At 41.9% G+C, this 27,217-nt stretch overlaps 1 protein-coding gene across 1 annotated transcript in view; it reads left to right on the plus strand.

Moving 5' to 3' along the window:
• The first annotated feature begins 780 nt into the window (after positions 1-780).
• The window catches only part of LOC105464813 (tetratricopeptide repeat domain 27), a 178,922-nt gene continuing 152,485 nt past the window's right edge, over positions 781-27,217 (plus strand). Inside the window, exons 1-5 of the mRNA XM_011712886.2 lie at positions 781-1,108; positions 2,960-3,137; positions 6,649-6,778; positions 11,092-11,232; positions 20,395-20,497. Coding sequence (XP_011711188.2) covers positions 1,021-1,108; positions 2,960-3,137; positions 6,649-6,778; positions 11,092-11,232; positions 20,395-20,497 — 640 coding nt within the window. The 5' untranslated portion in view covers positions 781-1,020. The remainder of the gene's footprint in view (positions 1,109-2,959; positions 3,138-6,648; positions 6,779-11,091; positions 11,233-20,394; positions 20,498-27,217) is intronic.

A 27,217-nucleotide genomic window follows, 5' to 3' on the forward strand; every position in this document is an offset into this window, starting at 1 on the left:
CCATGTTGGCCAGGCTGGTCTCGAACTCATGACCTCACGTGATCCACCTGCTTCATCCTTCCAAAGTGCTGAGATTACAGGCGTGAGCTACCGCGCCCGCCCTCTAGCTGTTTCTTAGGAATGTTGCTAGGAAGATTGAAAGAAGTACAAATAAGGTACCAGCTCTGTCCTCGCAAGCAAGCACGCAGGGGAGGCTGGTTTGTCCCCTTGCAATTTCTTTGTGATCACCCCTGGGATCACTATTCTGCAGCGTTCAGACAGTGTTCCAAAAATTTCCCTGCAACAGCGGCAGGGGCAGATTTCCCACCCGGCCATGATTCATGTAGTGGCAGTGTCAAAACCAGATCCTTTCCGTACACGCTCATTCACCCAAAGACCCATGCTATGCTGACAGGGTTCCAACCTGGGCTTCACCGACTCCACGTCAGAGGGTCTGTGATTCCCTGAGAGGGTACTCTAACCCTGAGAGCAAGGGCCCACCCGCACTCTGCGCGAAGGACTGTGGTTTTCATCGGGTTATCAAGAGCGTTCAAACCCAAAATGGTTTCAGAATCACAACTCTAGCCCTTCCAATCAAACTGCTTTGGCTAAGATGTCCGTTTTGAGTTGCATTTGAACCCTAGCCCTCGGTGGGAGGCATACTCACTTCCACGTTCACAGTTCTTGGAAGTGGTCCCATTGGGGGCGGGGCTGAGCGCGACCGCGCCCTCAACTCCTCCTATTGCCCGCCCCGGGGTGGGGCATACCCACGCGACAGGCTCCGAACCCAAGTTCGCGTTCGTCTCGTAGGCGGAAGCCGGACCAGAGAGCGTGCGTGTTTTTCCCAAGGTGCCCCGCGCTGCTGTTATGGCCGCCTCCTTGTGGTGGTATCCACACATGGAGTTCTAGGGCCGCGGGTGTATTTACGGTAACTAGCCACTAGATTTCAGCGTGTTTGGACTCTCCACTTTTCACTTTCTTTTGTTGACTCCCGTGTGGCCCTCGTGGGAGCCTGTTTTGGCTGCAGCTGTGTCTGGGGTGATGTGGACCCCGGAGCTGGCAATTCTGAGGGGATTCCCCACTGAGGCAGAGCGACAGCAATGGAAACAGGAGGGGTTCGTCGGTTCAGGTGAGAGGCGCACCTACCAGGGCCTTAGGCTATCGTGGGAACTGTGAGGAAAAGGGATGGCAGCGACTGATTCTCATCCCTCCGTTGGTTTTTTGCTAACAAAATCTAGCTGATTCTTTCAGGCTTTGGGTCGTTGAGTCTTTGACATCATGGGCGTGGACCTCACTCTGCCCAAAACTTCTTACCGCCCAGGTTCAGTAATAATAACAATGGCAATGCCAGTTATTTTTCTAAGCCCTTAACATGTACTCAGTCATTTAATGCTTATAGCAGATACTTAAGGCAGATACCATTTTAATCCCACTTGCGGTGAAGACCTGTAAATACAGTTTGGTTAAGTAATTTTATTTTATTTTTATCTATTTATGTATTTATTATTTATTTATTATCTATTTTTTATTATTTGTTTATTTTTTGAGACGGAGTTTTTATTTTTGCCCTGGCTGTAGTGCAATGGCGCGATCTCAGCTCGCTGCAACCTCCGCCTCCCGGGTTCAAGTGATTCTCCTGCCTCAGCCTCCAGAGTAGCTGGGATTGCGGCGCGCGGCACCACTCCCGGCTAATTTTGTATTTCTAGTTGAGTCGAGGTTTCACCACATTGGCCTAGCTGGTCTCGAACTCCTGACCTCGGATGATTCGCCCGCCTCAGCCTCCCAAAGTGCAGGGATTACAGGCCTGAGCCACCGCGCCCGGTTCTGGTTAAGTAATTTGTTTAAGGTCACACAGTTGGTAAGCAGAGAAGCTAAAAGGAGACAGCAAAGTTTTGTGTTTTTTTTTTTTTTTTACTGAGATGGAGTCTCCCTCTTGTTGCTCTGGCTGGAGTGCAATGGTGCCATCTCGCTCACTGCAACCTCCGTCTCCCTGGTTCAAGCGATTCTCCTGCCTCACTCAGCCTTCCAAGTCGCTGGGACTACAGGAATGCACCACCATGCCCGGCTAAGTTTGTATTTTTAGTAGAGACAGCTTTCACCCTGTTGGTCAGACTGGTCTGGAACGCCCAACCTCAGGTGATCTACCTGCCTCAGCCTCCCAAAGTGCTGGGATAATAGCCATGAGCCACCACGCAACGGCCTAAGCAGCAAAGATTAATTCTTGTGAGCAATGAATACTTACCAGAGAGATAAAAGAGTTAAAAGGCACATTTACTGGCACATCTGGTTGTGGGATTTAGGCTGGACCCAGAAGAGTAATAACGAATAATGTAGTGTGTAAAGTACTCTGTGTGTATGTGTGTGTGTGGGCACTCGTGTGACACAGTGGGTGCTTTCAGTGACAGGAAGTTTGAAGTTTGGTGGTCTGGAAAAGTTTCCTAGAAGAAGTCAGACTTGAGCTGATTTTGGATTAAAGGGAAAGACTAACAAGTGGAGAAGAGTTCAACAGGCAAAATCACAAGTGCAAAGTGTGGAGTCAGGAATATGCATGGGACATTAGGGAAATAATGAGTAAACTAGCGTTCTTGGAGTGACTTTTCATGAAGAGAAGATAGTGGAGGTAGAAGGAGCCAGATTGTGAAAAGTCTTAGAACATTGACTAAGGAAACTTTTATGTTGTCAGTAGGAATCTTTGTGAATTTCCCAGCACAAGAGTAAATACCTATTAATGAGCAATGTTATTTCTGGGGCTGACTTCCACTTTGGGGCTCATAGTATGAGTGAGCTGCTAATTCTAGGAGAGAAAATGTTTGTAGAATGATGGGGATTTACTGAGTGCCTTGTGATTGACATACAGTAAACATTTTAAGTCTATAGATTGTTTTTGCACACTGAAATGGTAGATTTACCTAATAATGTTATTCTTTACGGTATGAAAAAAAATTTTTTTGGATTACTGCACTAATTTTTTATGTTACAGAGACTGGATCTTTCCTACAATTGCTGCTGGAAGGGAACTATGAAGCCATATTCTTAAATTCAGTGACTCAAAATATTTTTAATTCAGCAACAACCGCTGAAGAAAAGATTGATAGCTACCTGGAGAAGCAGGTAGTAACATTCCTGGATTACTCAACAGATTTGGACACAATGGAAAGGTAGAATTTTATTTGAAATTTTTTAGAGGAACAGACTGAATACATTTAATAGCACCTTGACAGGGTAAGGCACTGATTTTAGCAGTTGAGAAACCTTGCCTTACATTTACTCAAGACTCATGGTATACCAAGTAATCTATGTAAAAACTCTTGTCCAGAATGAAAAAGTAAAGTGGTGCAGGATAAAATGATTTCATATGTGAGACTGGCACATATTTGGGTGTTAACTGCTAACCCACTCCCATGAGCTCCCAAATGCTTAGGTCTTGTTGGCTTTACCCACCAGCAAAACTTCAGACCTTATTTCCTTTTAACTTAAAAACATACTTTCAGGCTGGGTGCGGTGCCTCATGCCTGAAATCACAGAACTTTGGGAGGCCGAGGTGGGTAGATCACATGAGATCAGGAGTTTAAGACCAGCTTGGCCAACATGGTGAAACCCCGTCTATACAAAAATACAGAAATTAGTTGGGCATGGTGGCGTGCGCCTGTGATCCCAGCTGCTAGGGAGGCTGAGGCCAAAGAATCGCTTAAACCTGGGAGGCGGAGGTTGCAGTGAGCCGATAATCGTGCCATTACACTCTAGCCTGGGCGACAGAGCGAGACTCTGTCTCAAAAAAAAAAAATACCAAAAAACATACTTTCAATCTTGTTATTTCTGCATAGCTGGGTGCTAATTTGTAACTATTTATTATGTTTTAGATTATTATCTTTATAGAACTCAGTGAACTAATGTTTTTGTTATGAAGCCCTTGGTTTACCTTCTTCCATTAAAGTTTGTGTAATTTTATAGGGTCAAGTACAGCAGGGAAACCTAAACTTTTCAGTGGCTTATATTTCACTGTTATAAATTCGATACCTCTGTCTTTCATCTACTATCTGTGGCAACCATGTCAAGCTTTAATTATCTTATAAATACATGCAATTTTATTTTACCATTATTTCTAGGAAATAGCTTCATTTAGTCCTTCAACAAATAAACTATTATAGTAGATGTGGAGGTTCTGAAGATGAATAAAGCATAACCCATATTCATAAGGAGTTTGCAAAAGAATGCTACTACAGGCTTTTAATTTTATTTTGAAAATTAATATTATTCATTTTCTTTTCTTTTTTTTTTTTGGATGGAGTATCACTCTGTTGCCCAGGCTGGAGTGCAGAGGTGTGATCTTGGCTCACTGCAACCTCTGCCTCCCAAGTTCAAGTGATTCTCTTCCCTCAGGTTACCATGTAGCTGGGATTACAGGCCTGCGTCACACCTGGCTAAGTTTTTTTGTATGTTTAGTAGAGATGGGGTTTTACCATGTTGGCCAGGCTGGTCTTGAACTCCTGACCTCAGGTGATCTGCCTACCTCAGCCTCCCAAAGTGCTGGAATTACAGGCGTGAGCCACTTCGCCCAGCCTCCATTTGATTTTTTTAGTTTACTAGTAGTTATGTTCCTTTGGTGTCATTCTTTTTTTTTTTTTTTCCTTTAGTTCCTTTTTGTGGAGATGGTATCTTGATATGTTGCTCAAGCTGGTCTCGAACTCCCAGGCTCAAGCATCCTCTCACCTCTGCCTCACTAAGTGTGGGGATTATAGGCATGAGTCACTCCGCCCGGCCAGATTCTTACTGCTTTGTGATACGTGTGCATTCTCATAGCAAGTAGCCTTGTGGTCCCCATTAAAACAACACATTCACCCAAATGCGTTATTCACTGATAGATCAGATTTCTATCTTGTCACACAAAGCTAAAAAGAGCCATTTCAGTTGACTTATTTTCAGACATTTGAAAGTTAAAGTGTATTCTCAGTTCACCTTATGGATTTTGTTTTTTGATTAGGACAGTTTATTAAGGCTGTTTTCTCCAAATTTCCAAACTTCTGAAACCAGCTCTCTTGTTATCTTTTTTCTCTAATGCTGCTTATTCTTTGCATTGCATCTGGAGTTTTGTATTTTTGCTACCATAGGCTTGTATGTTTGATTTTTTGTTTTTTCTTTTTCTCAAAGAATCTTCCTTTTAAGGAAGGGCCTAGGGACTGTGAGGAAAAAAGTGGCTCCTAATACTTTCTCTTCAGAATGAAACTCCAGGATTCCCTGGCTGTTATTTGCTAGAGTTGAATCTGTACCCATTTAGGTCCTAATTTAGGGTTTGGCACATTACGGCTGGCAGGCTAACTAAGTGGCTAAGAATGAATGGTTTTTACATTTTTAAAGGGTTGGAAAAAAACAAACGTGATATGCAAAGCCTAAAATATTTCCTATCTGTCCCTTTAGAAAACGTTTGCCTATCCCTGTCTCACATCACAGCAAGACTGAAAAATACAAGTTTCACTAAAATGTCTATGTTTTGTTGTTGTTGTTGTTCTAGCATTTGGTGGTATGGGATCGGTAAAAGGTTAGCAACAACTTTATATCATCACTTTTCTTTTGTATAAAGTCAGTTTTCTATACATCTTGCAATGTCAGAGCTGTTAAAGGGAATGCAAGGAAAACTTATAGACGTCTGATCAGAACCTAAATCAACACTGTTCAGGATAATTTTCTGTGGAGATAGAAGTGCTCTCTATCTTCATTGCCTAGATGGTAGCCACTAGCCACACTGTAAACTATGAGCACTTGAAATATGGAAAGTGTGACTAAGGAACTGAATTGTAAATTTTATTAATTTTAACTAATGTAAATTTAAACCATGTGTGGCTCATGGCTATAATATTGGATATTGTAGACCAAAATTTTTTCTTTTTAAGAGAGACAGGATCTTGCTTTGTCATTCAGGCTGGAGTACAGTGCTATAGTCAGAGCTTACCACAGCCTTGAACTCCTGGACTGCAAGCAATCCTCATGCATCAGCCTCTTGAGTAGCTGGGATGTACCACCATACCTGGCTAACTTCTTTTTTTTTAAAATTTTTAAAATTTTTTTTATTTTTTGAGACGGAGTCTCGCTGTGTCGCCCAGGCTGGAGTGCAGTGGCGCGATCTCGGCTCACTGCAAGCTCCGCCTTCAGGGTTCACGCCATTCTCCTGCCTCAGCCTCCCAAGTAGCTGGGACTACAGGTGCCTGTCACCACGCCCGGCTTTTTTGTATTTTTAGTAGAGATGGGGTTTCACCGTGTTAGCCAGGATGGTCTCGATCTCCTGACCTCGTGATCCACCCGCCTCGGCCTCCCAAAGTGCTGGGATTACAGGCGTGAGCCACCGTGCCCGGCCCTGGCTAACTTCTTAATTTTTGGTAGAGACAGGGTCTCACTATGTTTCTCAGGCTTGTTTTGAATTCCTGGGTTCAAATAATCCTCCTACCGTGGCCTTCCAAAATATTGGAATTACAGGCGTGAGCCACTGTGCCTAGCTAACCTAAATTGTTTTAAGTTTTAGAAATTTTTTTTGTTTTTTTTTGGTAATACTCTAGAGTAGTCTCAATAAATGTTGATAGATATTATTTTCTTAATAAAACTGAAATGGAATAGTGTGTTTGAGATTATACAGTGATAGTAGTTCATATTTATTTCTTTAACCATTCTTATATGCAGACAACAGTTGATATTTCTACTTGGTGTGAGCAGTTTGCAACTTTTTGTTCAGAGCAACTGGACGGGGCCTCCTGTTGACTTACACCCTCAGGATTTTTTGTCATCTGTCTTGTTCCAGCAATTCAGTGAGGTATGCTTGTTGAAAATGTTGTATGTAATTATTATTGTGTTACTTATTTTTTATAAGCAGGTCTTTATCAACTGGAACTAATAGTAGGTAGGAAAGAAACAAGACTTTATGGTTTGCACAAAACTACTAAGAATGCTTGTTCATTGATCAGATTTTCACATATTTCCAGAAGTTCCATTGTCAAACTCCTCTTCATACACACTCCATTTTATGGAGCCATGTTGGCTGTGTTTTTAATGAAAGTACAGACAGCTGCACCAGTTGTTTAGTTGATTGTATCACCTCAGTTACATAAAGATTTTTTTTTTTTTTTGAGATGGTATCTCACTCAGTCACCCAGGCCGTTGTACAGTGGCTAGACCTATACCTACAGGCCTCAACCTACTCAGGCTCAGGTGATCTTCCCACCTCAGCCTCCCAAGTAGCAGAGACTACAGTTGCATGCCACCATGCCCAGCTAATATTTTTGTAGAGATGGGAGTTTTGCCATGTAGCCCAGGCTGGTCTAAAACTCCTGGGCTCAAGTGGTCTGCCTGCCTCAGCCTTCCAAAGTGCTAGGATTATAGATGTGAGCGCTGTACATAAAGATCTTTAATGGCAAAACAGCAAATCTGGAAATCTGTTTAATTTTATTTCAGGTAAGTTTTTAATTAATTAATTAACTAATTAATTTTTTGAGACAGAGTCTTGCTCTGTCACCCAGGCTGGAGTACAGTGGCGTGATCTCAGCTCACTGCAACCTCTGCCCCATGGGTTCAAGCAATTCTTCTGCTTCAGCCCCCCCAGTAGCTGGGATTACAGGCGTGTGTTACCACACTCGGCTAATTTTTGTATTTTTAGTAGAGATGGGGTTTCACCATGTTGGCCAGGCTGGTCTTGAACTCCTGACCTCAAGTGATCTGCCTGCCTCAGCCTCCCAAAGTGCTGGGTTTACAGGTGTGAGCCACCATTCCCAGCTTGCAGGTAAGTTTTGATACTATACTTAAGAATGGCTCCCAGGAGTGGTTTGCTCCCAGGGGTGGCTTTAAATTACAAATACTTTATTAAAGTTCCTGGCACAGCATTGCTTCATGGTGATTATTATCCATTGTGAAGATAATATTATTGATCTGTGCCAGTGTGCCATCATTAGAGCTTGAAGTTTGAGTTCCTCAGGAATTTTTGAGCTCCTATGTAGAGGGTCTGGCTAGTATGAGATATCTACAAAAGAAGTATGGTTTAAATCAAAGTAAGAACTTTGATTTATCCAGCCACTTTGGTGATTTTGAACATAGCTATCAACCACTCAACCTGGAAAAAGCTGAGTGATTGATAGCTATGTTCAAAATCACCAAAGTGCATCCAGAGCTTCTGCAGCAAAACAGACCTAGTGTTACCTGGTTTCTCAGAATTAGGTGTCGCAAGTAGGCCAGGCTGCCGGTGGCTCACGCCTGTAATCCCAGCACTTTGGGAGGCCAAGGCGGGCGGATCACAAGGTCAGGAGTTCGAGACCAGCCTGACCAACATGGTGAAACCCCGTCTCTACTAAAAATACAAAAATTAGCCAGGCGTGGTGGTGCACGCCTGTAATCCCAGCTACTGAGGAGGCTGAGGCAGGAGAATCGCTTGAACTCAGGAGGCAGAGGTTGCAGTGAGCCAAGATTGTGCCACTGCACACCAGCCTGGGCAACAGAGTAAGATTCCATTTCAAAAAAAAAAAGAAAAAAAGAAAAAAAGAATTAGGAGTAGCAAGTAAATGTGGAATAGAATTATTAGAGCTATGTCTTAATAATTTAATGAGGGGGCAGTAGGAAGAGAAGAAGTGCAAAAACAAGCATAATGTAAAAACCACAATAATTAACTCTTTGCATATCGGGTTAGTGAGTCACTATATATACTTCATTAGAGTAATTTTAATTCATAATGCTGATCCTAATTATAATTGAAAGGTTAAAAGATGTTTTGTATCTTATGTCTATGAAGGGAATTTATAATTTATGTTCTACAGAGGTTTTCATCCAAAACGGGGGTAAAAAACCCCAAACCCCAAATGATTGTAGCACTTAAAGAGATAAGCTTCAATTATCTAGAAATGTATTTATGAAACATCTCATTCCCTCTCTTATGTATGAATCAGTTTCTGGCTTCTATGGCCCTGTAGTATGGATTAGAAATCCACCAAACAGCCAAAGCCATAAATATCTCCTGAGCACTGATGTGTGGTTTGAATGGTGCTTAATTCGCATTTCTTTTTTTTTTTTGAGATAGAGTCTCACTCTGTCGCCCAGGCTGGAGTGCAGTGGTGCAATCTCGGCTCACTGCAGTCTCTGCCTCCCGGGTTCAAATGATTCTACTGCCTCAGCCTCCCAAGCAGCTGGGACTACAGGCGCTCACCACCATTCCCGGCTAATTTTTGTATTTTTAGTAGAGACGGGGTTCCAGCATGTTGGCCAGGGTGGTTTCGAACTCCTGACCTCAGATGATCCACCCACCTTGGCCTCCCAAAGTATTGGGATTACAGGTGTGAGCCACCGCGCCTGGCCTTAATTCACATTTCTTGTGTCAATTTGGTCCTTACAGATTTGAGGTAATCTATAGATGAAAAGACTGAAGCTCAGAGTGGCAAAAGAATCTTGTCAGAGATCTTATAGCTGGGGCATTGGAATCCACATTTTCTGGTTCCAAAATCCAGTACTCTTCTACACTAGTGTAGAAGCACCTGTAAATTCAGGTAGCAAATCAAAACAGTATGAAAATGAATTTCATGAGAAGTTCAGACCATAAGAAATATTGCCATTAACAAAGAGATTTCTGGAAGCTGGATTTTGTCAAAGAAGACCTTTTAGTTGGAAGTGGACCTTGAGCTAGAACCTGAAGAGTGGTTAGAAAATGGATAGAGAAGAGGAAAATATACATTCTAGGTGCAGTCATATGAGCAGGAATTTAGAGGAGAGAACAGCATAGTGTTTGTGGGAAAAGGATGCTTTGAGCTTGCCGCTTTTAGCAGTGAAAAATCAGACCTGATGGAGATCATTTGGAGTTGTAGGAAACTTTGAGTAAGTCTTTGATTTTAACTTTTTTATTGGAACTACCGCCAACACTTAAAAGAGCATATGAAATGTATACAATTTAAATAATAAATCTCCTTTGTACTCACAGCCTAGCTTGAGTGTCACAGGTAATGCTCTCCGGGTAGTATATATTGGTGTGAGCCTCTGCACTGGGCCCAGGTATTTCATTTTATAATTGATGAAACTGAGGCTTCATCAGGAAAAAAATTGTGGGAAAAGTTTACATGTACTCACAAACTAATGAGAAGCAGAGAAAGGACACTATCCTTTGACATTGGAACCCATGTTCCTGATGGGTGAAGATTCTTCCTTGCTATTTTATGGCAGTTGTTAAAATTCTGCCATCCAAATTTTAACAACCTTGTCCATTGTAAAAAATCTCTGTACAACACGGGAGTGCATTTTTCAAAGGCATCCTTTTTATTTTGCAGTCTTCTGCTCACTCTGGTGCGTGGTCATATGCCCATTTAGCATTTGATGTATGAGACCTTGTTGATTGTTTGGCTTGATAGAAATTATAGAGGAGACACTTACTTTATAATGACATTTTCCATGTATTGAAGCTTAAGTGAAATATTGGTGTTTAATATAAATATCAAATACACTATTTAGTATAAATACTTTAACATAGGTATGCTTTTCATTGAGATAATATTTTGTTGTAAGTAAATTTATGAAGTGATGATATCTCTTCAATGCTATCATTTTTTTTAGTTCCTTGTTTCTCTAAAGTTTGAACATGCCAGGTGCGGTAGCTTTCGCCTGTAATCCCAGCACTTTGGGAGACCGATGCAGGGGATCACTTAAGGTCAGGAGTTCGAGACCAGCCTGGCCAACATGGTGAAACCCCATCTTTACTAAAAATACAAAAACTTAGCCAGATGTGATGGTGCGTGCCTGGAGTCCCAGCTGTTCGCCCAGGCAGGAGGATCACTTGAGCCTGGGAGACGGAGGTTGCAGTGAGCCAAGATCGCGCCACTGCACTCTAGCCTGGGCAACAGAGTGAGACTCCCATCTCAAGAAAAAAAACCTAAAAAATCAAGTTTGATCAGATGGGTGGCCATCCATCAGGGCAGGCTGGGTTTATAGATGTCTAAGGGCATTTGCAGTGTTATAATTCTGTCCAGTGCCAATTGCTGTGTAATATATTAATGCTTTTGTTTCAAAGCTGAGTTGACTGGAAAATCTTTGTATTATTATAAGACCTATAAAGATTAATCTTTTGTTAAATTATATCATCTTAGTTTATAATCCTTTTTTCAGGTTAAAGGACTGGATGCATTTGTTCTGAGCCTGCTCGCTCTAGATGGTGAATCGATCTACAGCCTGACCTCGAAGCCCATACTGCTTTTATTAGCACGCATTATCCTAGTGAATGTAAGACATAAACTGACAGCTATTCAGGTAAGGAAAGGATCCATGAGATTCATACCCTGGTGTGACTTTTGTGCTTATTAACACCAGACTGTAGATGTGTTGCTGACAACGTCTTGGTCTATTTTGTTTTCTAAGTCTTCTATGTACGTGATTTAAAAATCTGATGAAAATAAGCAAAAACTTTTTTTCCCTCATGAGATTGATCTAGTTTAGAATGGGATTATGTTGTACCTCCTTAATAGGATTTATGTGTGTACTGTATACATATAAATGTTCATTTGCAGAAATCTTAAATATTGATTTAAAAATATGCCTTGGGCTGGACCCGGTAGCTCACGTGCATAATCCAGTAGCTCACGTGCATAACTTTGAGAGGCTGAGGTGGGCGAGTCACCTGAGGTCAGGAGTTCGAGACCAGCCTGGCTAACATGGTGAAACTCCATCTCTACTAAAAATACAAAATTAGCTGAGTGTGGTGGTGGGCGCCTGTAATCCCAGCTACTTGCGAGGCTGAGGCAGGAGAATTGCTTGAACCTGGGAGATGGAGGTTGCAGTGAGCCGGCATTGCTCTCCAGCCTGGGCAACAGAGTGAGACTCTGTCTCAGAAAAACCAAACCAAAACAAAACAAAAACAATGAAAAAAAGACATACCTCATAGTCTTTTATGAATTTCATATAGGATAATGAGCAGTGACCAAAATTTAATGGGTCTTAATTTCTGTTTCCTGGCTCACATTCTATGTTATGTCATTATTTGGGTTGGATTTATATGGTTTCTTCATATAAACTAGTGAGGACAAATATACACACAGAATGCTAATATGCAGAAAGAAAAGACAGTCTTTGGAGGTTTAGTGGAGGTTGTCAGCCATGCAGTGTGCAGTCTGTGTTGCTGCTATTCAACTCTGCTGCATTGTAGTGTTAAAGCAGCTGTAGACAATGTTTCATTAAATGGACATGACTGTCTTCCAATAAAGCTTTATTCGTGGACACTGAAACTTACATTTTATGTACTTCTCACATTAACAAAATACTATTATTTATTTTCCCAGTGATATAAAAATGTAAAAACGATTTTCAGTTCTTGGGCTCTGTGGAAACCAGTAGTGGACTGGATTTGTGCACAGGCTGTGCCTGGCTGACCCCTGCTTCATCTGATTGTTACAGCCTGGTGTGCTGCAGACCCCATAGTGTCAGAAATAGTACATCTAAATTTTACGTGAAATCTCCCAATTTTGGCTGACAATTTTTAGGAAACACAATAGTTCTTTCTTTTTTTTTTTTTTGAGATGGAATTTCACTCTTGTTGCCCAGGCTGGAGTGCAATGGCGCGATCTCGGCTCATCACAACCTCCGCCTCCTGGGTTCAAGTGATTCTCCTGTCTCAGCTTCCCAAGTAGCTGGGATTACAGGCATGCGCCACCATGTCTGGCTAATTTTGTATTTTTATTTATTTATTTTTCTGAGACAGAGTCTCGCTCTGTCGCCCAGGCTGGAATGCAGTGGCGTGATCTCAGCTCACTTCAAGCTCTACCTCCTGGGTTCATGCCATTCTCCTGCCTCAGCCTCCCAAGCAGCTGGGACTACAAGCAGCTGCCACTATGCCTGGCTAATTTTTTTTGTTTTTAGTAGCGATGGGATTTCTCCACATTGGTCAGGCTGGTCTCGAACTCCCAACCTTGGATGATCCGCCCACCTCAGCCTCCCAAAGTTCTAGGATTACAGGCGTGAGCTACCGTGCCCTGCCCAAGAATCACAGTATTTCTATAGGTGAAAGTAGACTTGGTCTGTGCTATGTAAGGGCTTACTTTCCTAAGCATTTAAGATTATACACTAAAGTTAATTAATTAATTTATTTTTTTGAGATGGAGTCTCACTGTGTCGTATAGGCTGTAGTATAGTAGTGTGATCTTGGCTCACTGCAACCTCTGCCTCACAGGTTCAAGCAATTCTCATGCCTCAGCCTCCTGAGTAGCTGGGATTACGGGTGCCCACTACCACGTTTGGCTAATTTTTTGTATTTTTAGTAGAGACATGGTTTCACCATGTTGGCCATGTTGGTTTCAAACTCCTAACCTCAAGTAACCTGCCTGCCTTGGCCTCCCACAGTGCTGGGATCACAGTCATGAGCCACCACACCTGGCCTAAATTTGTTTTAAAAGAAGAGGTAAGAAGGGAAGTAATGCCTCTATTTGCAACTCTCATGAGAGCCAGAGGATTTGGAATCCATTGTACTAGAGGGTGTTTTTTTGTTTGTTTGTTTGTTTGTTTGTTTTTAAGACAGGGTCTGTCTATGTTGCCCAGGCTGGAATGCAGTGGCATGAACTCAGCTTACTGCAACCTCTGCCTCCTGGGCTGAAGCCATCCTCCCACCTCAGCCTCCCAAGTAACTTGGACTATGGGCATGTGCCACCACACCCAGCTAATTTTTGTATTTTTTTGTAGAGACAGGGTTTCACCTGTTGCCTAGGCTGGTCTTGAACTTGTGGGCTCAAGTGACTGACCTGTCTCCATTTCCCCTAAGTGCTGAGATTATAGGCATAAGCCACCATTCCTAGCCTGGAAGGGTTTTTGTTTTTGAGACAGCGTCTTGCTCTGTCGCCCAGGCTGGAGTACAGTGGTGCGATCTTGGCTCACTGCAACCTACGCCTCCCAGGTTCAAGTGATTGTCCTGCCTCAGCCTCCCAAGTAGCTGGGACTACAGGTATGTACCACCATGCGTAGCTAATTGAGGGGTTTTTAATACATAGATTTCAACATGTCTTAGCATATATGAGGCTTCATCTTTTGAGCTCTTAGTGATAGTAGCTTGAGTAAAACATTTTTCCCCTAAGTAAGTTGATCTGAGTTAAATGGTCTTATAGACTGACGATTACTTTGCGCTATTGTTTTATTTATTTATTTATTTATTTTTTGAGACAGAGTCTTGCTCTGTTGCCCAGGCTGAAGTGCAGTGGCGTGATCTCGGCTCACTGCAACCTCTGCCTCTTGGGTTCAAGCGATTCTCCTACCTCAGCCTCCCCAGTAGGGATTACGGGCATGTGCCACCATGCCCTGCTAATTTTTTTGTACTTTTAGTAGAAACTGGGTTTTACTGTGTTGGCCAACTGGTCTCAAACTCCTGACCTCAAGTGATCCACCCGCCTCGGCCTTCCAAATTACTGGGGTTACAGGTGTGAGCCACCGTGCCCTGCCGCTCTAAGTAAAGTATCACCAAGCCATGAGGCTGCCAAATGGCATTATTTTCTTTCTATTGAGAACTTATGGTCACTAATGAATGAGTGAGAAGGTTTTTAAGTTGCTCAAAAATTTTCTTCAAGTATGTTAAGCGTTGTCTGAGTACAGTGGCTCTCGCCTGTAATACCAGCACTTTGGGAGGCTGAGGCCAGCAGATCACCTGAGGTCAGGAGTTTGACACCAGTCTGGCCAACATGGTGACACCCTGTCTTTACTAAAAATACAAAAATTAGCCAGGTGTCGCTGGGCACAGTGGTTCACTCCTGTAATCCCAGCACTTTGGGAGGCCGAGGCAGGTAGATCACGTGAGGTCAGGAGTTTGAGACCGAACTGGCCAACACAGTGAAACCTCATTTCTATTAAAAATACAAAAAATTAGCCAGGTGTAGTGGTCGGTCCTTGTAATCTCAGCTACTTGGAAGGCTGAGGCAGGAGAATCTCTTGAACCCGGGAGGCGGAGTTTGCAGTGAACCGAGATGGTTCCACTGCACTCCAGGCTGAGCGACACAGCAAAACTCTGTCTCAAAAAAAAAAAAAAAAAAATTAGCCAGGCATGGTGGTGCATGCCTGTAATCCCAGCTACTCAAGAGGTTGAGGCAGGAATATTGCTTGAATGCGAAAGGCGGAGGTTGCAGTGAGCCAAGATCGTGCACTGCTCTCTAGCCCAGGTGACAGAGTGAGACTGTCTCCAAAAAAAAAAAGTATGTTAAGCATCATTTGAAAAATCATATATATACTGTCAACAACTTAGGAGAATTAATAAATATGTGCTCTACTGGTTGTAGATGTCATTCTTGTAGGGCTGCAGAGGCAAGTTACCTAATTGCTTGGCAGATGTAAACAACTTTTGACTTCTGCTTAAAAACCCGTTTTCCTGTAGTATATCACTATGTATACATCATTTTGTGCTGAAATTTTGCGTTTCTTTTTCTTTTTTCTTTTTTTTTGAGATGGGAGACAGGGTCTCACTATGTTGCCCAGGCTGATCTTGAACTCCTGGCCCCAAGTGATCCTCCCACCTCAGCCTCCTGAGTAGCTGGAACTTCAGGAGCACACCATCCTGCCTGGCTTCTCTTATCATTCAGTTGAAGCATTATTCTTTCTATTACAGATTTTTCCTGTGGATCTTTACTATATCTTTCTTTTTTCCCACTCTCCCTTCCTCCCTTCCTCCCTCCCTCCCTCCCTTCCTTCCTTCCTTTCGGCTTTTTTTTTTGAGATGTCTTGCTATGTTGTCCAGGATGGCCTTCAACTTGTAGGCTCAGGTGATCCTCCTGCTCCAGCCTCCTAAGCAGCTGGGACTACAGGCACCTGGCTTATATCATTCTCTTAAGGGTGTTATTAAAAATGGCTTATTTGATGAATTAAGATAAAATAGTAAAGAAACATTACATACTTATCCAAGTTAATTTTAACCTTTTAAATTAATTTTTGAGTAACCTGACTCCTAAGAAATGTATCAAATTATTTATGATGATATTATTTTTGCGAAATTATAGAAGAAGATTTTCCCACAAACCCTAATCTATGAAGTATACAGACTAGAATTAGTATTATGTAAGTGGTTGAGTAAAATGAGTCTTGGTTTTGAGATTAACAGCTGTGTGACCTTATGCTAGTTAATTTCTCTGAATATCAGTTTCCATTGATAAAATGGGATAAAATGCCAAATATTTATTTGGTGCCTTGTGAGTATACTACTGCTCCCTGCTGTCTGAGAGGTTCTTGACTATTGTGACTTCTCAGTCAGACCATTCTGTAATAAGTGTTATAATCAGGAGATAAAATCTAGAAATTATCTAAAGCAAGACTTCAAGTTTGCTTTTTTATTAATGCATAAATTTTTTCTTCCTTTTTTTATTTTTTTGAGACAGAGTCTTACTCTGTCGCCCAGGCTGGAGTGCAGTGGCATTATCTCAGCTCACTGCAACCTCCACCTCCCAGATTCAAGTGATTCTGCTGCCTCAGCCTCCCAAGTAGCTGGGACTACAGGCATGTACCACCACACCCAGCTAATTTTTTTTGTATTTTTAGTAGAGATGGATTTTCACCATGTTGGTCAGGCTGGTCTCGAACTCCTGACCTCGATGATCTGCTTGCCTTAGCCTCCCTTAGTGTTGGGATTATAGGTGTGAGCCACCGTGCCCGGCCTCAATTTTCAATTTTTCAATTTTTATTTTTATTTTTGTAGAGATGGGATCTCACTGCATTGCCCAGGCTTGTCTGAAACTCGTGGCTCCAAGTGATCTTCCTACCTTGGCTTCCCAAAGTGCTGGGATTGCAGGCATGAGCTACTGTGATGGCTCTCTATTTTTATATTAAGCAATTCTTGACAAACTGAAAAAAGGTCTGATACACTTACTAGTAGAAAAATAGGCTATGCTTTCTATATTTGTTTTATTCTTCCCTCCCCCATATAAAGATTTTTGGTTTGAGAGTTAATTTATAGATCTGATTTTTAAGAGTTCAGCATACTATATTTTTTTGTTTTTGTTTTTTGTTTTTAAGAGTCAGAGTCTCTTCTCTGTTGCCCAACCTGGAGTATAGTGGTGTGATCACAACTGACTATAACCTTAAACTCCTGAGTAGCTAGGATTACAGATATGCACCACCACGCTCAGCTATCTAAAAAATTTTTTTGTAGAAATGGGTTCTCACTGTGTTGCCCAGGCTGGTCTTGAATTTATGGCCTCAGGTGAGCTTCCCGCTACCCAAAGTGCTGGGAATACAAGTGTGAGCCACTGTGCCTGGTCTTGTATTATGTGTTTTCTTAAAAGTGAAATCTTTTTGACTGGATGTATCTAAGTTCCCGTGTCTAGAAAAGTAAAGAATAAGCTGCCAGACCTGACTCACTTATTGCTGACAGCAGATAAGGGACAGATAATTGAAACGTAAACTGACTTCATGCTATAGTGATAGGAAAAGAATGAAAATGAGGCAACACCTCAGGGAATTCAGTTAAAAACTGTCTGAAATTTCTTCGCTATTAGATAATTTTACATTTCCTTACATGCACTGAGGAAACAGTATTAATTCGAAAGGATTTTGTCATGGAGTCAAAATTCATTTGTGGTTGCATCACGGTTGTAGTAGTTGTGGTGTATAACACTTCAGAAGCGAACCAGCCTATGGTGTGTAGCAGTTTAGAAGGGAACCTCTTAGTCAAATGAAGAAATTAACTTCAAGCAAAAGTGTCCTTTTGAGCCAGGTGCTGTGGCATATACCTGTCATCCCAGGTACTTGGAGGTCTGAGGCAGGATGACTTGAGTCCAGGAGTTTGAAGCTGCAGTGTGCTATGATGGCACCTGTAAATAGCCACTGCACTCCAACCTGGACAGTGTAGTGAGACCCCATCTCAAAAGAAAAAGCCTTTTGGTAATTGTCATCTCATATTTGTAGGTCACTGAAAGGAAAACTAATTCTTAGACTTTCATGTGATATAATGTAAAGTAATATAGTTACAAATAATTTATAATGAGCTTATCAAAAGTACCTATCATTGCTTGTACACATGTACATATACACACATGCACATATACAGAGGAAGCTCTGGAGGAATATAAACCTTGGTCACAGATTTTTCTGCAACAGGAGGATTCTGCAGGAGGAGGGACTGTGGAAGAGAGATTTTCACTCTTCACTGTATATACTGTTTTTTTTTTTTTTTTTTTTTTTTTTTGAGATGGAGTTTCACTCTTGTTGCCCAAGCTGGAGTGCAGTGGCGTGATCCTGGCTCACTGCAACCTCCGCCTCCCGGGTTCAAGTGATTCTCCTGCCTTAGCCTCCCAAGTAGCTGGGATTACAGATGTGTGCCACCACGCCTGGCTAATTTTTTGTATTTTTAGTGGAAATGGGGTTTTACCATGTTAGCCAGGCTACTCTCGAACTCCTGACCTCAGGTGATCCGCCCACCTCGGCCTCCCAAAGTGCTGGGACTACAGGCGTGAGCCACTGTGCCTGGCCCTTTTTTTTTTTTTTTTTTAAAGAGACTTGGTCTCACAATGTTGCCCAGCTGATAAACTCCTAGCCTTGAGGGATCTTCTCATTTCAGCCTCCTTAGTAGCTGGGATTACAGGTGTAAGGTATCATACCTGGCCATACTTTTATATTGGCTTGTTGTTTCTTGTTTTTATTCTTCTTTTTTTTTTTTAATATATGTTGATCAAGTAAGAAAAAGCATCAGTGAATAAAAGAAAAAGCTCAGCTTGTACATTATTTAAGACAGTGTATAAAATCCAGTTTCTGACCGGGTACAGTTCCTCATGCCTGTAATCCCAGCACTTTAGGAGGCCAAGGTGGGTGGATCACTTGAGCCCAGGAGTTTCAGACTACCTGGGCAACATGACAAAACCCCATCTCTACCAAAAAATATAAAAATTAGCTGGGCGTGGTGACATGGCCGGTAGTCCCAGCAATGCAGGAAGCTGAAGTGGGAGGATCACCTGAGCCTGGGGAGGTCCAGGCTGCAGTGAGGTGTGGTCATGCCACTGCACTCCAGCCTGGGCGACAGAATGAGACCTTGCCTCAAAAAGGAAAAAAAAAACAAAAAAACGGTTTCTGCCCTCAGAAATGTATGGCTCAGATAGAGTTATAAACTTGAAAAACAAGTGCTGTCCAATATGGTGCCAACTTCTAGGAACAGTGTAGAAGTTCAAAGAAGTGGAAGATCAGTATGTGCCACACTAGCAGGAGAAGACTGTAAGGAAGAGGTTTCATACGCGTGTGGAAGCAATCTTCTCAGTTTGGGGGAACATCTGAATCCAAGGTATTTCTTAGTAGATTGTGTAAAATATATTGCTTTGAGGAGGATATAGAGATGAATAAGACGGGATTTCTTATCTTGTTGGATAGTAGACAGTATTGGAACCTGGCATGACATACATAAAATGCAGTGGAATGTGTTTGCAAGGGAATTACAGATAATGTGCTGGAAGTTCAGGTGATGGAAAAATCACCCCCATAGGGGGTTCTTGTGGAAGGCCTCTGAAGGAGTTGGTACTTGGATTAAAGTGGTAAGAGAGTGCCACAGAGCAGGATGAATACAACCGTTTTTTTTTTTTTTTGAGACAGGGTCTCGCCGTGTCGCCCAGGCTAGAGTGCAGTGGTGCATCCTCGGCTCACTGCAACCTCTGCCTCCCAGGTTCAAGCAATTCTCCTGCCTCGGCCTCCTGAGTAGCTGGGACTACAGGTGCGCATCACCATGCCTGGTTGTTTTGTATTTTTAGTAGAGACAGGGTTTCACCATGTTGGCCAGGCTGGTCTCAAACTCCTGACCTCAGGTGATCCACCTGCCTCAGCCTCCCAAAGGTGGGAGCCACTGCACCTGGCAATTACAACATATATATATATGTATACACACACACGTGTGTGTGTGTATTTTTTTTTTTTTTTTTGAGGAGTCTCTCTCTGTCACCCTGGGTGAAGTGCAGTGGCACGATCTTGGCTTACTGCAACCTCCGCCTCTGGGGTTCAAGCGATTCTCCTGTCTCAGCTTCCTGAGTAGCTGGGACTACAGGTGCCTGCTACCACGCCCGGCTAATTTTTGTATTTTTGTAGAGATGGGGTTTCACCATGTTGGCCAGGTTGGTCTTGAACTCCTGACCTTGTGATCTACCCGCCTCAGCCTCCCAAAATGTTGTGATTACAGGCATGAGCCACCATGCCCAGCCACAACTTATATTTCAAAGGAGGAGACGACAAGTTCAAAATGGCATCAGGAAGTCCAAATGGCTAAAAAAAAAAAAAATACAGGCTCGGAGAGAATGGAGGTGAGGTGTTATTCTTATGGAAGACATAGATGTGGGTTTTGTTATTACTAAAGAGAGCAGTGGATGGGTAATCTTATTGAGGAATAAATTTAATGAATGTAAAAAAATTCTAAAAATCTCAGTTAATGTAAAAAGTTTTCTAAAGTATCCTTTTATTTCAGCTTACGTGGTGTTTTTTTCCTAGAGCTTGCCATGGTGGACTTTGAGATGTGTGAATATTCATCAGCATTTGCTTGAGGAACGCTCACCTCTGCTTTTTACTCTTGCTGAAAACTGTATTGATCAAGGTATGTAGCAGATTTTGTTTGATATGGGCATGTAGCTCCGTTCTAATTACTTGACTGATATACTCCTTTTTTGTTTATTTTTTTGTCCGGTAGTAATGCCTTTTTGTTTGGAGTTGTTTCTTTCTTTTTTTTTGATGTAGAATATCACAAGTTGTTATGTTGTCAGATTATAGAGTTCCTTTTGGTCATTTTAGTTTAAAAAAGATATCTACTTTCACTTACTTTACCTACTGAGTAAGGGTGATTTGCTGTATGATTTTATCTCAAATTGTTTAAAGATATTGTAATTTTTTTCTGTTCTTTAAGAAGCCGCATTGGAAACAAATGTACTCACCTTAATTCTTTTTTTTTAAAAAAGTCCTTAACTAAGTTAAGCTGGAGTAAATAGTATTAAATTACACAAAGAATAAGGAATTATCCTATATCCTACTGAGTACATCAAGAAAAGCGTAAGAAAACAGTTGATAGAAAACAAGTTTCACTGAAGTTAACAATAGGTAAGGAGGCTATTTTGTATTTGATTTTATTAGTATTTTTTGTAACGTATAATATACATGCAGAAAAATACCTAAAACCTAAATGAAAAATTTGCCAAATAATTATAAACCAAACATCCATGTAAGTGCCTCCTGCTGCCTTTGTTGCAGATATCCCTCCTGTATCCTAGGGAAAGACTTTGAAAAAGAGGAGAATCTTAGGTGCCTTAGCACTTGGTTTCCAGTCTTCCTAGTTTTGGGGATGGTTTTTTTTTTGACGAAAGTTGCCACACAAAACAAAAACAGATTCTCCTGTGGTGAAGGAATACGTGAACGTAAATGAGCTTGGACTTGACCATGAGTTTTTGAGTGACAGAGATGGGATTTGACTTTAGCTGTGTCTGGTTCCAAAGCCCAGACTCCTTTCGGATTCAAGGAGTATGGAATGAATATGTACGTGTGTGTCCAAGGGACATGGGGAGTGGTAGTTAGCATCATTCTGTGTGGAGAAAAGTGATCTGTACTTGATGGAGGTAGCAGATTCATGAAGGTATAACATAACTCTCGTGTTATATATAATATATATTATATATTTTTATTTATTTATTTATTTATTTATTTATTGAGACGGAGTCTCGCTGTGTCACCCAGGCTGGAGTGCAGTGGCCGGATCTCAGCTCACTACAAGCTCCGCCTCCCGGGTTCACACCATTCTCCTGCCTCATCCTCCCGAGTAGCTGGGACTACAGGCGCCCACCACCACGCCCGGCTAGTTTTTTATATTTTTTAGTAGAGACGGGGTTTCACCGTGTTAGCCAGGATGGTCTCGATCTCCTGATCTCATGATCTGCCCGTCTCAGCCTCCCAAAGTGCTGGGATTACAGGCTTGAGCCACCGTGCCCGACCTTATATATTTTTATATATATTATATATTATATGCATATATACATATATAATATAAGAGGCTCCTGTACCTTTTGGGCATCTGTTTCCTTCAAGAGATGTTATGTTATGTTATGTTATGTTATGTTATGTTATGTTATATTATGTTATGTTTTGAGACAGAATTTTGCTCTTGTTGCCCAGGCTGGAGTGCAATGGCGCGATCTTGGCTCACCGCAACCTCCGCCTCCTAGGTTCAAACAATTCTCCTGCCTCAGCCTCCTGAGTAGCTGGGATTACAGGCATGTGCCACCACACCCGGCTAATTTTGTACTTTTAGTAGAGACAGGGTTTCTCCATTTTGGTCAGGTTGGTGTTGAACTCCTGACCTCAGGTGATCAGCCTGCCTTGGCCTCCCAAAGTGCTGGGATTACAGGCGTGGGCCACTGAGCCCGCAATCCTTCAAGAGTTTTTACAGTAACAAGCTAGGCCAGAATACAGTGGAGAGGACTATAGCTTGTTTAGTCATAAATATTACTAAGCCAGGTGAGTGGTTGAAACTAATTTCTCAGTTTTTATTTTATTCTAGGACAGAAATACATAAACATATGCTAATCTTAGATAAAATGACCATGCATACATAATTCAAATAGAGATAATAATGAAAGTATTATTCAATCAGTATAATAATTGATTCATTTATGTCGTTTGTTCCAGGACTTAGTTTATATTCTTTCAAGATATTTAGGTAACATAAGGCTGGGGGTCAAGCAGAGGGCCTATTAGATGTGATCATAAATGTTGTAAGTCATCCCTTGGTATCCGAGGATTGGTTCTGGAACCTGACCCTCTCATACCAACATCCTTGTATGCTTTCCTTATGTATCTTTTTAAAAGGTAGGAACTGGGCCAGGCACGGTGGCTCACACCTGTAATCCCAGCACTTTGGGAGGCCGAGGCGGGTAGATCACGAGCTCAGGAGTTTGAGACCAGCCTGGCCAACATGGTGAAACCCCGTCTCTACTAAAATACAAAAATTAGCTGGGCGTGGTGGCAGGCACCTTAATCCGAGCTACTCAGGAGGCTGAGGCAGGATAATTGTGTGAACCCAGGAGGCAGAGGTTGCAGTGAGCCAAGATCACGTCATTGCACTCCGGCCTGGGCGACAGGGCAAGACTGCATCTCAAAAAAATAAAATAAAATAAAATAAATAAAAAAAATAAAATAAAATAAAAAGTAGGAACCATATGGTATGTTTTGGAGAGGATTCTATTCTGTGAGTTAAAATTAAGTTCCAAACCAGAAACTAAGATAGCTGGAAAATGTGACTTTAAGTGACTCATTCCCCAAGAGGTCTCAGTTCTTTTCTGTGTTGTATTTCAGCATGTCATTTGCTTTGCCTTGCAACTAAGAATTTTTTATGTTGCTGTTCTAGGCTAATCAATGGCACTTTTCAGTATATCTAGTCATAAAATGGTCCATTTTGGCTAGGTCTAAATAGGTTCATAGCTAGTACTGAATTATAACCTTTCATGAACGATTTCATTTTTAAAATGTTTTGTTCTGGGATTTGATCCAAATGTTGTCCAAACGGTCACTTATAACTGAAATAAGATTCAGTGCCCAGAGAAGGGTATTATATTTGAAATCTTGCCCTTGAAGGATCATCAGAAAGTTGGCAGGATTGTTTTTTTCATTCTGTGAAATATAAGCAAAGGATTTTATGAACAACTATGATATTTAGGTTTTTGTCCAGACATGTTACACCAGTGTAATACAGTGGAATGGAGCCTATCATAATGTCAGCATAACTTTGCTGGGCTGATTACGTCTATAATAGGAGTAGGTCAGAATCTTGAAAATATATTCCTCAGTACAATCTAAAGCATTCTTTTGGATGTCACACTAAATGAAAGCATGATTCTCTAAAGAACTACTTTGGGGGCCGGGCACGGTGGCTCAAGCCTGTAATCCCAGCACTTTGGGAGGCCGAGACGGGCGGATCACGAGGTCAGGAGATCAAGACCATCCTGGCTAAAACGGTGAAACCCCTTCTCTACTAAAAAATACAAAAAACTAGCCTGGTGAGGCGGCGGGCGCCTGTAGTCCCAGCTACTCGGGAGGCTGAGGCAGGAGAATGGCCTGAACCCGGGAGGCGGAGCTTGCAGTGAGCTGAGATCCGGCCACTGCACTCCAGCCTGGGCAACAGAGCAAGACTCCGTCTCAAAAAAAAAAAAAAAAAAAAAGAACTACTTTGGGGCATACAACAATTGATCGTGGCATCCAGTGCTGAAAACATGTTATGTGTAGTGCATGAGAGGTAATATTGTACTTTAGCTGTTTGAAGATGACCTCATAAAGTCACTAAGAGAAACCGGGTTAAAATACTGTCATCAAGTCCTGCTGTGACGTTTCAGGCAGCTCTGTGACTCTGGGATTAGGTTGTTTCCATACTGAAAAAGTGTTCAAAACAACAGTCTCCGCTGTGACTCATGCCTGTAATCCCAGCGCTTTGGGAGGCTGACGCAGTGGATCACCTGAGGTCAAGAGTTCAAGACCAGCCTGGCCAACATGGTGAAACCTTATCTCTACTAAAAACATAAAAATTAGCCAGACATTGTGGTGTGTGCCTGTAATCCCAGCTACTCGGGAGGCTGAGGTAGGAGAATCTCTTGAACCCGGTGGTAGAGGTTGCAGTGAGCCAAGATCACATCACTGCACTCCAGCCTGGGTGACAGAGTGAGACTCCATCTCAAAAAAAAAAAAAAAGAAAAAAAAAAGAAAGAAAACAGTCATTTGGTAACTGATGCATACATTGATTTCTTTTCATAAATTTGATACTTTGGAATAAATGTTATTGAATGTACTAAACATCATTGTCTGTAATTATAATTGTCCATTAAGGATTTCATTTTAGCATAGCATTTAAGTAATCTCATGAGAAGAGATTTTGGTTTTAGCATACATTTTAAGTGTGGGTGACATTTTGATCCAGAATGTCACAAATATTCATTTCCAGGGATAACCTCCTGATTTATTAAAATAAGAATATATGCCTATTGGGTCAACATGCTCCTTTTTAAATTTAAACCTTGGGTTATCTATCTTCAAAGCTCAAAACTTTGCTTCCATTGTTGACTCATTGTTTTCCACCATTCTGCATTTCTTGCCAGTTCTTAAATCTTACCAATTCTTCCCCAAGGGACCCATATTGATCTCTCTTTTCCATATCTACAGCTTTTATCCTAATCTGAAATCTTTAGTTTGGAAAGGCCCTTTAGAGATAATCTTGTCTAGCTAAATCATTTTACAAAGAATTGAGACTTAGAGAAGTTGCCCAAGAACCAGCACAATGATGTGGAGTTTCTTACTCCAAGTCCTGCTGACACTTTCCCTTGCTTTTGATAATGCAGCTAACATTTCTGTAGTGTATACACCATATCAAGCACTCTTTGAAGTCTTTAATTATATTAACTAGCTTATTCCTCACAACTATGAGGTAGAGCCAAAGATGGTGTAATAGTGGATATAGTGTGCCTTTTAAAAAACACCTTTTTTTTTTTTGAGACGGAGTCTTGCTCAGTCGCCCAGGCTGGAGTGCAGTGGCGCGTCTCGGCTCACAGCAAGCTCCGCCTCCCGGGTTCATGCCCTTCTCCTGCCTCAGCCTCCTGAGTAACTGGGACTACAGGCGCCCGCCACTATGCCCAGCTAATTGTTTTTTGTATTTTTAGTAGAGACGGGGTTTCACTGTGTTAGCCAGGATGGTCTCGATCTCCTGACCTTGTGATCCGCCAGCCTCAGCCTCCCAAAGTGCTGGGATTACAGGCATGAGCCACCATGCCCAGCCTGACATAGCATTTTAAAATCTAGCTTTTAGTTCTTGATTCCCTGTGTGAACTCAAGCAGTTCACTTGACTTCTAAACCAAGGTTTGCTTCCTTATAAAATAATCTTTGAATTCTTTCCAGGTATAAAATAATGTGACGTTTTGTAGTCCAGCTTCTCATACTAATGGTGGACTCTTGGAAGTTTGTGTCTAAAAAATTATCCCCTTTTGGCCGGGCGCGGTGGCTCAAGCCTGTAATCCCAGCACTTTGGGAGGCCGAGACGGGCGGATCACGAGGTCAGGAGATCGAGACCATCCTGGCTAACACGGTGAAACCCCGTCTCTACTAAAAATACAAGAAAATTAGCCGGGCGAGGTGGCGGGCGCCTGTAGTCCCAGCTACTCGGGAGGCTGAGGCAGGAGAATGGCGTGAACCCGGGGGGGCGGAGCTTGCAGTGAGCCGAGATCGCGCCACTGCACTCCAGCCTGGGGCACAGAGCAAGACTCCGTCTCAAAAAAAAAAAAAAAAAAAAAAAATTATCCCCCTTTTTATTGGACAGTTTCAGAGATTACTTGGTGAAGGAGCTCATTTCATTGTTAAGATTAGTGATTGCTACAAAGCACTTTTTTTTTTTTGAAAGACAGAGTCTCACTTTGTCACCCAGTACTTTTAAAATTAATTACAAAATCTTATATTGTCACTTTCATGCAGTATTTCTGCTAACTAGAGCTGTGCTGTTCAATATAGTAGTTACTAGCCATGTATGGCTACTTAAATTCAAATAAAGTAGAATAGATGAAATTGCAAATTCAGCTCCTCAGTTACTGGGGCACATTTCAAGTGCTCAGAAGCCACATGTAGCTAATGGCTGCCACCTGGACAGTGCAGCTGTAGACCGCTCAATAACATCAGGGAAAGTTGCATTGAACAACACTGCTATTGAGTACTGGCTTGAGTGTTCTAAATGCCAATTTCATAATGTCTTATGTTTTTAATGGGGAAATTTTTTATTAGTGCCAGTTTTATCTTTGGCCTTCTATCTCCTGCTGAATTTGATATTTAATTTAATAAACTCTTGAATGCTTGTTGTGTTCCAGAAACTGTGCTAGGTGCTGTGGATATCAGTGAACTTAGTGAGATAAGGACTAAAGTACAGGTTGGACAAACAGGTAATGCAGAGTAAGGAATGAGGGAGAGAATATGATTGTTCTGAACCGGGAGGTCAGAGAAAGCTTCACCAAGTGGCTGATACTTGCACTGAATCTTAAAGAATGGTGGGGATTTTTTAGGTAGAGAACTTGGAAAGGACATGTACTATGTACAAAGAGAGGTACAGAGACTTGGAACGTCTTTGTGAATTTGGGAATTCCAGTAGTTTGGAATGCCTGGAGCGGAGTGTGAAGGGCGTGTGTCTCAGCTGATGAGGTCTTCCGGATGGGGAGGAGCTAGATCATGAGGATGCTGGATTTTCATCTCCTTGGTGATCACCACGAAAGGGTTTTTAGAATATTTGCTCACACCAAGGATATTATTTGA

The sequence above is a fragment of the Macaca nemestrina genome, chromosome 13 (genome assembly GCF_043159975.1).
Source record: "Macaca nemestrina isolate mMacNem1 chromosome 13, mMacNem.hap1, whole genome shotgun sequence".
Classification (NCBI taxonomy): domain Eukaryota; kingdom Metazoa; phylum Chordata; class Mammalia; order Primates; family Cercopithecidae; genus Macaca; species Macaca nemestrina.